General features: G+C 40.2%; 6 protein-coding genes across 6 annotated transcripts; 3 read left to right on the top strand and 3 right to left on the bottom strand. All coding sequences in view use genetic code 12, as the record gives it.

Annotated features, from left to right (window-relative positions):
* The first annotated feature begins 443 nt into the window (after window positions 1-443).
* HBR1 (zinc finger transcription factor) lies at window positions 444-2,758 on the top strand. Its single transcript, XM_001385705.1, has 3 exons — window positions 444-844; window positions 923-1,508; window positions 1,599-2,758. Exons 1-3 carry the CDS (start codon window positions 630-632, stop codon window positions 2,358-2,360), a joined length of 1,563 nt encoding a protein of 520 aa, XP_001385742.2. The 5' UTR covers window positions 444-629; the 3' UTR covers window positions 2,361-2,758.
* Window positions 2,759-3,051: 293 nt separating this feature from the next.
* Window positions 3,052-5,002, bottom strand: GAP1.6 (amino acid permease). Its single transcript, XM_001385352.1, has one exon. It carries the CDS (start codon window positions 4,989-4,991, stop codon window positions 3,198-3,200), a length of 1,794 nt encoding a protein of 597 aa, XP_001385389.2. The 5' UTR covers window positions 4,992-5,002; the 3' UTR covers window positions 3,052-3,197.
* A 1,296-nt stretch (window positions 5,003-6,298) lies between these two features.
* PICST_90675 (predicted protein) lies at window positions 6,299-10,150 on the bottom strand. The gene is made up of 2 exons (XM_001385351.1): window positions 7,705-10,150; window positions 6,299-7,515 (listed from the first exon to the last, which is right to left on the bottom strand). Exons 1-2 carry the CDS (start codon window positions 9,975-9,977, stop codon window positions 6,444-6,446), a joined length of 3,345 nt encoding a protein of 1,114 aa, XP_001385388.2. The 5' UTR covers window positions 9,978-10,150; the 3' UTR covers window positions 6,299-6,443.
* Window positions 10,151-10,529: 379 nt separating this feature from the next.
* PICST_32625 (predicted protein) lies at window positions 10,530-11,420 on the top strand (the record flags this gene model as incomplete). The annotated part of the gene is made up of 1 exon (XM_001385704.1): window positions 10,530-11,420. The coding sequence occupies one exon, from the start codon at window positions 10,530-10,532 to the stop codon at window positions 11,418-11,420; it is 891 nt and encodes a 296-aa protein (XP_001385741.2).
* A 429-nt stretch (window positions 11,421-11,849) lies between these two features.
* On the top strand, window positions 11,850-13,787 carry PICST_61778 (predicted protein; the record flags this gene model as incomplete). The annotated part of the gene is made up of 1 exon (XM_001385703.1): window positions 11,850-13,787. One exon carries the CDS (start codon window positions 11,850-11,852, stop codon window positions 13,785-13,787), a length of 1,938 nt encoding a protein of 645 aa, XP_001385740.2.
* Window positions 13,788-13,893: 106 nt separating this feature from the next.
* On the bottom strand, window positions 13,894-14,310 carry PICST_32623 (predicted protein; the record flags this gene model as incomplete). The annotated part of the gene is made up of 1 exon (XM_001385350.1): window positions 13,894-14,310. The coding sequence occupies one exon, from the start codon at window positions 14,308-14,310 to the stop codon at window positions 13,894-13,896; it is 417 nt and encodes a 138-aa protein (XP_001385387.2).
* Between the last annotated feature and the right edge of the window lie 877 nt (window positions 14,311-15,187).

The following is a 15,187-nucleotide window of genomic DNA, read 5'->3' as shown; positions in this document are numbered from 1 at the left end:
TGAAGCTGACACACAAAGACAGTTAGTACATTATGTCTCATTCAGGTCTCTTGAAAAGCCTACAAATTAGAAATATACATATCACTAACTGTGTTCTCATTGGCGGACACCCAACTCTATTGCAATCCAATATGACCAGAATGTCTTGGACATTTGCCATTTTACCAGTGTCATTGATCAGAACCCAACAAGCAAACTTCACTTAAAAACTCTTTACCTATTCTTCCGCCTGTTCTGTCTTTTCTGTACAGGAGCCCCCACAAACACTATTTGTTCCGAAGGTGTCCGGGATTTCTTTCCTGTCTTTTCCTGGTTTTGTAACCACAATGTATGTAAGTAGTGAGAAAATTATTGAAGCTATAAGTACCCCAGATTTCCACTTTTGTCATCCTTGACAAATAACGCAGAATCTCGTCGCCATACCTATAGTTGTTCTGAGTCCAGACAAGAAGCCTTATTGAGATAGACTTGAGTGTCTCCTTTTATCTCCTTTGAATCAAAAACCGTCTGGGTTGAATTCGTTTTGTATATATATGATTTGAGTCGAACTAAAATTAAAGTGAACACTTTTCCAATTCACTAAACGATCAACCACGACTCTCACAATCGCATACGCACATATTCCAGAAATGACCAAGCGGCTCAGTCCTCATGAGAAGAAGAATAGGAAGCCTGCATCACGAGCGTGCGTATTCTGTCATGAAAAACATCTACAGTGCTCGAATGAAAGACCTTGTAAGAATTGTGTGAAAAGGGGCCTCGCCCATGAGTGTCGTGATGTGATACGAAAGAGAGCTAAGTATCTCAACACAAATTCACGAAGAGGCAGCGAAGCTCAGGCACAGTCCGGTTCTAAAAGAGCAAGAACAAGTGTCAGTTCAACCATAGACTCATCGACAAGGTCTTCGCCTGGAAGCTCTAGTGCAGATTATCCCCATAACCCAATAGACGGATTCATGTCACCAACTATTAAACCGGAGATACCGTCGCCAGCATCGAATATGGTTGTTTCTCCACAATTTGTAGGCAATGCTTTACTTCAACAGGAGGTACAACATCCTCAGCAGTTTCATCCTCAGCAACAACAGAAATTATCTCTTCATAACTCCATGTTGAACACTACCAACGATGTGCTTAATAGGTTACTCGAAGAACAAAATTTCAAGGACACAGACTCCGACAACATGTCAGCAAACTCTGTAAATGCCAGTAGACCCAACACTGCCATAGGAACAGGAACATTCAGTTCAAACTATTTGAACGAAGAGTACTTGATGTTGGGAGATATAATCTTGCATTCAAAGCCGACGTCGCCGTCGCCTTCTAACACCAGTGTTTCAGAATATAATACAAACACAGTATCTCCCAATTTTAGTAGTCAAATCAACTACGACGACCTTAACCAGCCTCGGAGAAAAGTTTTGCAGCGACTCAAGGATTCTCGTCCCTTCATATCACTTGGGTTTTCGAACGAATCGAGCCAATTACCTAATCTAAACAGCAGTAATGTTAAATTGGAGTCTACTGAATTCCTTGATAACAATGTTACCCAGCGTCCCATGTTTCAAGAAGCAATCAATAACCCTCTCATGCACAAGATAGCCCAATCGTCGTCTATTCCAACAGAGTATGTTTCTCCGCTTGTAACACACCATCTCTATCAGTCCGTACAGGATATATACACCAACAACATTATGAACTTTGATTATCCGCAATCGTATCATCTGTTGACCCATTTTTTAAAGAAACGGTTCCTGGGGAACAACCTACCTGCGGAACAAAAGCAAGCCAAAAGGCAGAGTCTACTTGTAATTCTTAAGTTAATTGCAAGCTACAGACCTACATTTATTTCTGCCCACAAGTCACTCTTGAAGCCCTACGATTTACAGTTCTTGGAAATGACGTTCCAGCGTTGTTTAATTGACTACGAGAAGCTTTCGCAGCTAAACTCATCGCCCACTATTATTTGGAGAAGAACCGGCGAAATCGTGTCGATAACGGACGATTTGCTCAGTTTACTTGGTTACAATCTAGCCGACTTATTGTCGCACCGTACATTTATTATGGAGCTCATGTATGACGATGAGTCGATTACCAACTATTTCCGGTTGTTTAAGACTGTCGCAGTCGGAAACCTCCATCTGAGTATTATTACCAAAATCAAGCTCACCAAAAACCAAAATAGAAACGTATCGGATCAAACAGGAACAAGACGGCTTTCATATGAGTTGTCCGAGAGGGATCACATCGAGTTTTGCTCGGTATGGACCGTTAAGCGAGACATGTTTGATCTACCTATGATGATCATAGGTCAATTCCTACCAATTCTTCCTGCAGGAGACGGTGTGAGGATGTACTAAAAATGTGACGAGTGGAACCACTAGATGCAAAAGTGGACACACCAATACAGACATCCACCCGCCCTGGTAGAGTAAAAAAATTACATGATCATGAGACCCCTCTCGATAAGGTAATCATCGGCGATAGATTGTCATTTCTGGGTGGTGACGGTCGATGAATAATAAGGTGTAAGACCAAATGCAGAAATGGAGTGATCTTTTAGTGGGGTGACATTTTCTTTTTTCGCATACAGTAGAAATTTTTGCGACTGCCCCTTCTAACTGGATTGTCTTCCAGCTGAGCACTATGACCACTTAGAAGTGGTAGAGATCCACTTACGAGGACTATATATACTGGGATTTAGGCGTATCTATTTATTTCTATTTATTCTGTATTATACAACAAAGACAACTTTGCTACACAACTAACAAACTAAAACTAACATGCTCGCTCCAGCTAAGGCCTTATTGATCGGTGGTATCTGCTACGGTGCCGGTGTCTACTATATGAGCAACTACTACTACAAGAACTCGCTGTTGAAGAAGATCTACGTGAAAAGCGACAATGAATACAACAACGTGAAGCTCATGCACCACGCTTGAATAGTTCCACAAAAGATGCTTTGTCTTGCTACTCGGCGTCAGCGATTGAAACAGTTTTGGGTGCAAAAAGTGAGACGCCCTTATCCTTTTACATATTCAGTTCACCACATTAGTTTTTCTACTTTTATTAAATGTTATTTATTATATTAGAATCTTGAAAAGTGACATTCGTAGATATGACTAGGATATTAGAATATAGACTCTGTATGCGTTACGAAGTGAATTGAAGAAAATTATGAGGCTCCCTGAAGCCATCTAACACCAGAAGTGGTAGAACTTAAGATAGAATGGTTGTTGTCTGAGTGTTTCTCTTTCGTCTGCAATTTCTTGCTTCAATAATTCGACGTCAACATCTCTTCTGCCGGTATCCAAATCAACGTCTTCCAACTTAACCATGATACGGTTCCAAGAACGGTACCATGTCTTGTGGGCAATGATAGAAACAAGCATTAATGGCAAGGACAAACAGTTTTGCCAGAATGTGATGTTGCTAGCTGGTTCACCAATTGGCCAAATAGAGATCCAGATTTCACCGACAACAATCAACGATAAAATTAAAATACCAGAGTAGGAACCAAATGTTCCCAATGGCGACACGAATGCAACTTCATCTAATGACCTACCCTGAGCAGCAAGAGCCCATCTCCACCTAAGATGTGTGAAACATATGGCAATCCAGGTGAAGAAAGCAGCCAAAGAACAGATGGAAAAGAACCAAGTAAAAACAGTACCTTGGTTTTCACTTGCAACCAAGAAACCGAGTAAACCAACCAAGTTAGTAAACATAATAGCAACCATAGGTCTTCCAGCTCTGTCAATGTAACCAAAGATGGAAGGAATCAAGCCCTGAACAGCCAAAGAAGCCAATGTTCTGGAGCACCCGTACACAGAAGAGTTACCAACAGAGACAACTGCAACCAAGATAACAGCGTTCATGATATGTGGAAGCACTTTAATACCACCAGATTGAATAGCAATAACGAATGGAGAAGCAACGATATCTTCGCTTGAGTTACCGCTCAATAACATGGGGTTGTTGTATGGAACTAAGAAACCAATGATGATAGCAGTAAGGATGTAGAATATAGTAATTCTCCAGAAGACTTGCTTAGTTGCCTTTGGCAAAGATTTTCTTGGGTTTCTGGTTTCAGCAGCAGCCAATGCTACCAATTCAATACCACCAAAGGAGAAGGCAGCACCAATGAAGACAGAACAAACACCTTTGAAGCCATGGTTAAATGATCCAGGGTTGTGCCAGTATCTGCCACCAATATATCCACCTTCACCAACACCGCAAATAATACAGACACCAACAATAAGGAAACCAACGACGGCGACAACCTTGATGATCGAAAGATAGAATTCAGCTTCACCATAACCCTTAACACCAAAGAAGTTGATAGAAACAATAACAACATAGAATACTGCAACCCAAACGGCAGGATTTACAGACGTATTCCAATATTGAATAGTCATAGAACAGGCAATCAACTCAGAGGGGAAGGAAACCAACCATGATGTAGCATACAATAAACCTAAGGTGAAACCCCAACTGTCATCGACAAATCTGGTGAAGTAGGCATTGAAGGAACCGGAGACTGGAAATTGAACAGAAAGTTCACCTAAACCATAGATTACACACAACATAGAGTAACCAACCAAGAGATAACCAATCAAAAGACCGGCTGGACCACCCATGTACAACGAGTAACCACTACCAATGAAAAGACCCGTACCAATAGAACCACCAATAGCAATCATTTGCAAGTGCCTAGACTTTAATCTTCTGGCCAAAGGATGTCTTGCACTAGCAATAATAGATTTCTCCATAGGAGTCATGTTGGTGGTGTCAATACCATCTTCTTCTAAGTCGATGGGTTTGAAAGAGTCGATGAAACGGGTGAAAGCGCTACCACCTTTTGATTCCAGATAGTAGGATCCACTACTGTAGGAACTGCTTCTATCGTCATCTTGAATGGCGGGGCTATTGCGGTAGCTGTGTGCCTCTTCGTCCAACGAGCTTGGATTTTTGCCCTTTTCGTACAGCATGGTTAGGTCCTATACTTTCTCGAACGGCTATATACAGCGACTAGATTATATGTTCGCAAGAAAAGGTAGCAAGCAACAAACAAAGTAAGAAGACAAATGAAGCTGTTGAAGAGCGAAATAAATCAACATCTACAGAAGGGGAATGGAGCCGTTTTTAACATTTCTAATCGTGGCTTTTAGTTAGATCTTTAGCAGAACCAAAAAATTGATTAGGGCATCTTGGAATTAGTCCTGCAGTTGCAATTATAAATTAAGCAATTTTGGGAAATCTTTAAAAGTTGACAGAAGAAAATAAAAAACTGTGGACATGAGTGGTTGCAGACTCACGTGAATCACAAAGCCGTAAATGCCAACAACATAGCGTCAACTGTCCCGTGAGTAAGGTGCGAACAGAATACACTATTGTTATGTAAAATTTCTATGGTAACGAAAAGGCCGATCTTCAAAAATATGCCTTACCCATTGGATCTCAAACGAGTTACAAATTGAGCAAATGTTTACAGTTCACCATTGTTACATTCTCATAGCGCCGTTCTGCCCAACTGCTCTTTGCTTAATGGAATTCTGGCATTGGCATTCTCAGCTCGAACTAGCTCTGCTTGAGTTAAGGGACCTCGGTGGCCTCTCTCTTTGTTGTTACTACTTAAGTTACAAAGTTATTTTACGATTTCTAGACAAGTAAATAATATACGGAAAAATAATACCCATCGTTTACGCCACAACATTCCAGAGCCGAAAGACAAAAGCCAAAAGCCAAAAGCCAAAAGGTAGCAGAAGAAGTCATGAGCCCGTGGTTACCACTGTTCATACAGGCATCGTCATCTATGTCCTGGTAAGGCAGTGGATTCACTTACCTTCTTTCCTCTGCTCTAGGAAGCTTGTCTAAACGAAAAATTTTATTTCTGAGCCTTACGAAACTTGGATCTACTTACAGCACTGTGCGGCTTCCTTTGCTGCAGTGGCTCAAAAAATACCTCTTTCTTGCCTAAGGCACCTGTCGTCGCATGCTAGACTACTGTGGCATGACAATGGAGTAAGTCAGTAAAGACGAAAAGGCGTCAAGATATACAAAATCTACATCGGCAATATACTGAGCTGTTTCCTGTTACCTTCTCGTAAATTTAGGTATCCTTTTCATGTACATTTCCAGTTATTTCTAGTAATTTCAACTGTATTACGTTCTGTTCCTGCATGTCTCATGAAAGCCTTATGTTTATTGTAACAAAGTACCCTTTACGTTAAACAATAGGAGAAAGTGTTGAGATCGGTCCCTGAAACGGTCGCAACAATGGCTACGATTTTTACTTCATCAAGCAAATTACATTCTAAATGCGTGGACGGCCCGCCCGTAACAACTCACATTATATAGATTCACTTTACAATGAATAGATTATACTACAACTATAGTTTGTTTCGTTTCATGGTTGCTTATAGACTTATGCGTAAAATTTATTATTGATCCGTAGGTGCAGCTGTAGCTGGAGCTGGTGGGGACGCAGAAGTCGCTTGTGCCACGTCAGAAGCTGGAGCTTGTTCAGGTACTGGTGGTGCATGTCTTGCAGTAATACCAATCATACCTGGTGGAATAATCACTGATGCTGGGATTATAGGATTACCTTGTTCGTCTTTCTGGAGAGGAACAGTACCACCTCTTGTGATTGCATAAAGTGGACATGTCTTGTTAGTTCTAATGTGTCCAAATGCTCCACAAGAAGCACACCTTCGTGTTTTAGACTTACCCTTTCCAATACCTTTACCACCGATGGCATATGAACCATCCGGCAACATGACAGTGTTGGCATCGATAATCGTACCACCAGCAGCGGCAGCAGCATGGATAGAATCTTTGGGAGGCTTCTTAGATTTGTTCTGTTTGGCTCTTTTTTCTGCTGAAGCCAATTTCTCTTCCAAAATCTTACGACGAATCTTGTTCAATTCCTTGTCATTTGTAGGCAAAATGTCACCCACTTCAGCATTCTTCATCATTTCATCTTCAATCTGCTTCTTGCGTCTGATGTATGCTGTGATCAACCTCGGATCGGTGATTGTTTCAACTTTTCTCTGGAGAATGCCATTCTCGTCTCTGACTCTTCTAGTAATTCTCAACACCTTGTTTTCGAAGTCATTCTTGTCTTCCTGTTTGACCATGTTTTTTATCGTTTTCATTTGATTGACTGGTTTGTATTCATCATAGATGGCTTGAAGATTGAAGTCAGGTCCGTGATCGACCAACGAACTCCTCTGAGAGTACCAAATTCTCTTGACCTCAGCCTCATATAATTTCTGCTGATAGGCAGCAGTATTATTTTTAGGAACATTCTCTCTGACAGGTGCAAATAGCGGCTTGAAACCATTTTTCTGTGTAGATCTCAAAAGAGAATAGCCCAACCCAATACCTGTAGGATCTCCTTCACCGTTAAGCTGCAACATCGACTTAGTCTGGTTTGCGTTGACAAAGTTACGAGACAAGTTCCAAGGAGCCAATTCCTCGTCCATATCAACTTCGGCATCTGGATCTCTGGGTCTTCTTGTTCGTTCTTTTTCTTTATCCTTTTCTTTCTTCGAGCCATTCTCTTGGGCTTCGTTTTCATTGTCCTCTTTATCTTTATCTTTTTCCTTTTCTTTTTCTTTATCTTTTTCATTAGATTCGATTTCTTTTTTCTCCTTCTTTTCTTCCTTTTTGGCTTCGTCCTTTTTATCATTGTTAAACAACATGTAGGTATCGTCTAGTGTCTGTTGACCGTATTGCATACTATCCAATAAAGAAATGTCTTCGGGAGTAATCATGGATCTTATTTCGTTCTCATTTGGAACACTGTCGCTATTTCTGATTTTCCAGAAACCTTGGTCATCACCCTGTCTCTGATATTCCATGAACTCCTTCAATCTCTGTCTATTTTGCATATCATTCTGGTCAGGAAAGTGTCTAGAAACGTCTTTAACCGACACACGAGCGACACCCATGCTATTCATTACTCTGAAAACAACCATCTTTAATCTATTCTTCGACGTATTGGTAACCTTTCTGGAATGTGGTGCTGGGATTTCTACAGCAGGAAAGACATTACCCACAGAGAACATGAAGTTAATAGCCCTCAAGAAGTACCTTTGATGCGAACCGGCACCTTGGGATTTGATGAAGAGGAAATCAGTATTCTTAACTTCATGCTTGAATATAGGAGCTCTTACCATATTGTTATACAAAGTTGGAACAAAATCTCCCGGGGCTACCTCTCCAAAATTCCAGAAGGGAGATCTGTCCTCAACACCAAGGACATGTGTCTCGCCAATTTGAGCCTTTGGTCTTGATGAATCGTCTTCCCTTTCTTTTCTATAATAGTTGATCATCTTGGAGCCCATACCAAAGTTTGAAAGTATGAGCGGATATTCTTCTGAGTATTCCATTGCAACCAAGGGAGCAGTGTCAGTAGTAGACAAATCTGAAGTTTTAGAAAATACTTCTTGTAGTGATTTACCACGATCTTTCTTCTTCTTACGCAATTTAAGTTTGGAGAAACTTATCAAAGAACCTGGTCTGATAACAAACTTGGGTCTGTGGAAGGAACGAGATTCTTCCTTAGTCAACTTGACCTTGTAGTATGGAGATTGAAGTCTTAATGCAGGGATGGAATGTTCGATATTTAAGTTACTCAACTGACTTCTAACCTTAGTATTGTAGTTAGACTTCAAGATTTCGTACTGTTTATCATTTGAAATGTTGAATTTCAACAGCAACAACTTTTCGTTAGTTGGAATCAACGATTTCGATTTATTTGACTTCTTTTCCGGAACAAACAACAAGTTAGGATCATTCATGTCCAACTTCAATAGATCTGTGTTCAACTGGCCATTGAATATGTTTTCATCTTCTTCGTCAAATGTCAGCGTATCAACAGTGTTCGATTCAAAGTTGACTTTCTTGACTGCGAACTTGGTATCGCCAGCATTGATAATGGCATCGTCGTTCCAATCTGTAGTAGAAAGAATCAAGTCTTTGGAATAGTTTGTGAATTTGTCGTTATTGGTCCAGTCATTCTTCAAGAACGAGATCTGTTTCAATAATGTCTCTGTCAGGGAGCTCTTACTGTTCAAGTCTCTGATGAATTCAATATCTTGCTGGGTTACACTTACTATACCTTTAGTAGATTTGGAATTTGATAAAGGCTTTCTAGATTTGAATAGTTTTCTCTCATCAACTTCCAACTCAAGACTTAACTTTGTAGGCACAAGAGGCTTGATATTCTCCTTGTACGCGATGTATGGCTTCTGATACCGATAGTATTTGGGCTCAGGAAGAAAAAAGTTATGAAAGTTAAATGGCTTGTTTCTGGAATAGGATGGGAAGTGGTATGCTATATTACGTCTAACTCTCTGATTTTCAAGTCGTTTTACGATATTCTCTAGTCTTTGTCTTTTTATCTTTCTCTGTTCTTCCAGAAGAACTCTTTTCTTGATAGAAGGAATGCTTGTCTGACTTTGAGTAGTTTCTTCATCAAATATTCCACCCATGTTCAAGTCCGTCAAGCCGTCATCATCTATGAGATGGTTATTGTGATCCAAATCAGTGAACAAGTTGTTGTTTCCACCAGCATCCTCAAACCCTCCGTCGCCAAACATGTCATCAAACTCTTCATTGGCTCTGTTTTGGAGCTCTTCTTCTTTCTGAGGTTCATCTAGAAACGCTTCGAAGTTGTCGTTTTCGTCTACATCGTCCAAATTGTTGGTGCTAACTTCTTCCTCGGGAAGGTCTTCTTCATCTGCCAACTCATCGATATCTTCGTAGTCTACAGCGTCTACAGCATGTTCCGTTTTCCTTTCCAGAAAAATAGCTTCTATCACGGTATCGTCAGGAACTTCAGCTGATTCTACAAATTGGTTGAAGGCGGTCTCATCCTCGACTTTCGAGTTGCCTTTGCGGCTTCTCTCTACCATCGTCTCCTTGTTGGTAAGTTGCAGCAAACGAGGCAATATGTAGGGAATCTTCATACGAGTTCCGCGGTTTTTGAGCTGTATTTATAAATTTCGATTTAATAAAATGGTTTATGAACGACAAAATGCAGCCTGTGAGATTAAGATAAGGGAGATCGAGGATGCAAATGAGAGAAGAAAGAGATGCAATTGGTACTGAACTAGTTTGATGCTGAAGCTTAGAGTTTGGGGAATTACCTCAGAGAAGAAAGAAGCTTTCCAAGTTAGTATACGTGAATCGGGGTTAGATACATAAAAAACTTACATATAAATTTCAATAGCACCTATAACTCCATATACAGGCCAACCTTCAACAGTTTTTGAGGTTCGTTAAGGTGCTACTGCATAGTCACCAGGCAAGAAAGTTCATATTGTCAATTATTGAATAATGATAAACAGTGAATAAATGCCTGTTCACATCAGAAAATTCCAAACAAGTATCTCGTTAGAACAACACGAATAAGAATAAAAGTAGTCAGTGACCTCATTACTCGGTATTCATCATTCTATACTCATCTCGGGACAATACAATACAATATCAAATTCAAACACAAATAAAACTTATCTAACATGACATTTTTCTCTGAGTTGATTCCAAAGAAAGAACTCCGAGATCTTATCGTAGTCTTCACCTCCGATTTACAACTGAAAATTCAATACTCAGAATCTGATACTAAGGCAATATACACGATTTCAAATATTACAGCCTTTTCTGTCTATCTTGAGAAACTATTGGTACAAGAGTTCAACCAAATCCATGTAATTATTCAGTTTCGGTCCTATCAGCGCACACTTGAAATAATTAATTTCTTGTACCGATTGGAATGCAACAGAGATGCAATCAAACAAACATACCAGAACGAATTCAATGCCAATTTGAACCTGCTCTCCAAAGCAAATGAAACAGGAAGCCTCTTGGTTGGCTTGGGACCTGGCCAATGTGATCTACCAGTACAATTCCGCTTCTCGATTGTCCTTGACTCCTCAGTCTTGCTAGGGGATCCTTTATCTAAAAGAAGTATTGCCCTACAACAGCATTTAAGATATATCGCTCTTAAACACGGCGGATCGATATATGTGGTATCAAATTTCAAGCAGGTTCTTCTGGCCCCTGCTGATTTAGTTCTCACAAAAAGAGAACCACAACCTATCTACGAACAAGAAGTGTCTGACTGTGACTCTTCCGATCAAATTGTTATAAATCAACATATCCCAAGAGCCTGGGACTCCTGGAACAAAATTCTTCTTGTATCTAAATCGGCCAATGCCGTTTCTGAATTCTTATTTCTGAATGAAGAAGATATTGAACAATTCGACAAGGATTACACTAGTAGCTTTTCTGCTAATTCAGTTGATGCCACATCCAAACTTTTCCGATCACAAGATTCAGTGAAGACAGACACAGAAATCTCAAAGCCAGAAACCAAATCTTATTCATTATCTGAACTTCTCAGTGTATGACATCCTACTAGTAGACATTGGTTGCAAAATGTGAAAATCCTGCATGATACCAAATACTATTTCATAATGTCCAGAACTAACAGCACACATACTACAACAGTCACTTCAAAATTCTCTCAGCACCAAATCTATGATAGTAACAAGCCAATTGACGATAGATAATTGAAATAATAATCCTATTCTTAACAGCAACCAAAAATGTCTTGTAGAATAAACGCACGTGAAACTTATCACGCCGCGACATCTTTTAGCGGTGGAAAAATTTCAATGCTTTATACAGAAATTTGGCGTTGTACTGTTTGCACCTATTGGTTAGATTTTATATATTCTACAAACTTGTTACCGATGAAAAAGAACGTCTAAAGCAGTCAGATCGTTCATTTTTTTATCCTCCATTCACATATATTCTAAAATTACAGCTTTGCTGGTATGCCTGAAGTCGCTGTCGATGATCCGCTCAGTAAACGAACTGCTCGTATGTCGATTTCAACCTCTGATCTAGACGCCGAGAGTCACAACGCTCAGATAAGAGAGCTATTATCGGAATCAGGAATCCCTGGAAGACGAGACTCAGCTGTTTCACTTACTTCATTAAACGAAGACGAAATACAAAAATCTGATCCCAATGCTAGCACAGACGCAATTAGACCACCAACATCTCAAAAGAGAAGACGGTCTTCTGCTCAATCATTTTCTAGTACAACCGTGGCACAAGTAAATAAGCTCATTAAAACTGAGAGCCTTACCAAAGGAAGAAGCAGGAAGAAACTGTATATGTCTGCTGGTTCACCACAGTTATCAATCAACGTAACTGGCGAAAAACGCTTGCCATTTCGTAGTATGCGAGATTTGATTCTCAAAGTATTTAACTGTACACTGGAAAGGCCACCAAAGTGGTTTCAGTTTGAAAAAGCCTCCGGTATATCCAAAGTCGTTGTATGTATGGTTCCTGGCTTACCTATTCACATAAGCGAATCGATAACAACTCCTCAAGATATATATGATGAGAAGTTACTGTTTCTCTATGAAACTTTTTCAGACTTCATTGCTACTTCAAGTCCAGGATCAAAGGATTCGCTCTACCCTTCATTGGAAACATTAATCAATGTGCCATTGACAAAAAAGGAAAAGAAGCAATTGTTGGAGGATTCCAAAAATACAAAGATTACCTTGTACGATTTACTTATGACTACGGACCAAATGGTGCTGCATAACTATCCAGTAAAGGTTGACGTTGAGAAAGACGAGAAATGGGTTGAAACAAAGGCATTTGATCATGATGGTTCTCATACGTTTGCGCTTGACTGTGAGTTTTGCGAAGCCAAATCTGGTAAAGTGTTGACGCGAATTTCATTAATTAATTTTCAAGGAGAAGTCGTTTTGGATAAATATGTCAAACCTGATGAAGAAATCATTGATTATTTGACCAAGTACTCCGGAATAACAGAAGAGAAATTGGCTAATATCACTACTTCTCTTAAGGATATCCAAGAGGAACTATTGCTGATTATTTCTGCCGATGACATATTGATTGGGCATTCTTTGGAATCTGATTTGAATGTCATGAAGTTCAAACACTTAAAAATTGTTGATACAGCTGTTATTTATGAGCATGTAAGAGGTCCACCTCTGAAGCCGGCGTTGAAATGGTTGACTCTGAATTTCCTTGATCGTCAGATCCAATGCGGTGAAGTTACTGGAGAAGGACATTCTTCAGTTGAAGATTCAAATGCTTGTTTAGATTTGGTCAAGTTGAAATTACAGGAAGGCTTATGCTTTGGACTTAATGTTGGAGAAGTATCCATTTTCAAGAGGTTAGCAACTGAGCACAAGTCAAGAGGAGAAGACTTCCAATCACTTCTTATCAACTATGCTAACCATAAGGAACAGGAATCTTATGCTGAACCCAGCGATCACAATGTTCAAAGAATATACGTCAGCAACGACGACGAAGTTTTGAGCAGGTATCAAGAAGAAAGCGTAGATAAAAATATGGTAGTTTTGAACTTAAGGGAGTTGGATTTCACTTCTGGTAGATACAGAGTACCAGACCATTATACTGGACCAGTTTCATGTGAGAACAACTCCCTACTTGAGATCACTTTAGAAAGATTGAAATTGATCTATAATAGTCTCCCTGCGAATGCCTTGTTCATAATTCATTCTGAAGTAGGTGATCCACGTGAAATGTTCAGATTACAAAGCATTCGCAAGAAGTTTCAAAAGATGGATAGAGATGGAGAGGATCTCCATCAACTTGCTAAAGAAGAGATTTGGGATTCTGATAAGCTTCAGCAGTTAATTGAGGAAACCATAGCAGCCAAGGAAGCTGTCACTTTGGTCAAGGTCAAGACCGTGGATACATAAATTTGTGTCTAAATGTATATTAGTTTACTGGTTATATATAATCGACTCATTATCATTAGGGTGTAATTTTATTAGAAAAGCGAACAAATCAACAAATTGTGAAGGATCAACCTAAGCCAGAAATCAGACCTTCTTCAGCAGAGAACTTTATGGCAGACTCCAACTCTTTACTGGAAACCTTGGCCTGGCTCTCTTCATTCGTGTCCACCAGTCCAGTCGAGTCCGAAACGGAGTTTGTGGACTCGACAGCATGGATAGAGGTCTTGTGGTATCTCCACTGGTTCAAGTCCAAGACATCTTGGTGGCTGTAGCTCAAGCTGGACGAATTCTTGTGGTTCATATTGGTTCTAAACCAGCCCTTCAACCTGACGGAGTCAGAAATTCCGTCTTCGCTAGAGTTGCTGGTCAAGTTTGGGGAGTACCAGTCCTTGACCCAGGTGACAGTTTCGCCTAGTTGTTCGTGGTACTGAACTACGTTGACGTTGGAAGGAATGGGGGTGTTGGTTCCGCTTTGTGAAAACATGGCTACTGGCATAGGTACCAACAATACTTTGTGTGGGGTAATGTGGAAATACTATAGTCGAAAGATGTGACGTTTTAAAACAGTGCAATGAGACTAGTTAAATACTAAAGCAGCTAATTTGATGGCGAAAACAGCGGCTATCACTATATATTAGCAGTGGAATGGATATAGCTACTAATAATTAACTTGGGCGTTGGAAATACAGCTATAGTAATTAGGATTCGACAGATCAATAGTTTACGTAGAAGAAGAGAAAGTGTTGGCCATTTGGTGGTTGCCCCTGGCCCGCTTATATACTATGAGGCAGCCACCCCACCGACTCGAAAAATTGGCTCTGGTCTAGTTTTCGGCTGTATGTAACCACAATGGCCAGAGCTTTTCTAGTAGATCTCATCCTATATGCGACTACAGCATATGGCTAGATCTATACTAGCATAGACGTCTGCCTAAACGTCATAACTTCTCTTACATAAGCTATACGTTTATGGCACTCGCCACTGGCCCAGCCTCACTAACTGAAATCGCTCTAACATTGTGCTAACTCCATCCACCTTATTTCGTAAAGGGGGGTCACTGTGAATATTGTGAAGGATCATATGTTATAACGGCGCTGTTAGCGAGCACCGCACTGTTGCAGTCACGTGACGATCAGCACATCAGCAAGGGTAGAGGGCCATTGTTCACCCAAGCATATTGAAACTCCAAATATTTTGGAGAGAGCAGTTCCCGGTGGAGCGGACTGACGAGAGCTTTTATGGATTTTGTAAATATCAGAACAGGACGTCACCCCCAAGAATTGGGAAAGACCGGCTAGCTACTCGTGGTCCAAATCACGTTTTCAATTTGCAATCGTAATTCATGCATGAACTGCACACAA

This window comes from Scheffersomyces stipitis, chromosome 6 (genome assembly GCF_000209165.1).
Source record: "Scheffersomyces stipitis CBS 6054 chromosome 6, complete sequence".
Taxonomy (NCBI): domain Eukaryota; kingdom Fungi; phylum Ascomycota; class Pichiomycetes; order Serinales; family Debaryomycetaceae; genus Scheffersomyces; species Scheffersomyces stipitis.
This window is presented reverse-complemented; position numbering and strand designations above follow the sequence as displayed.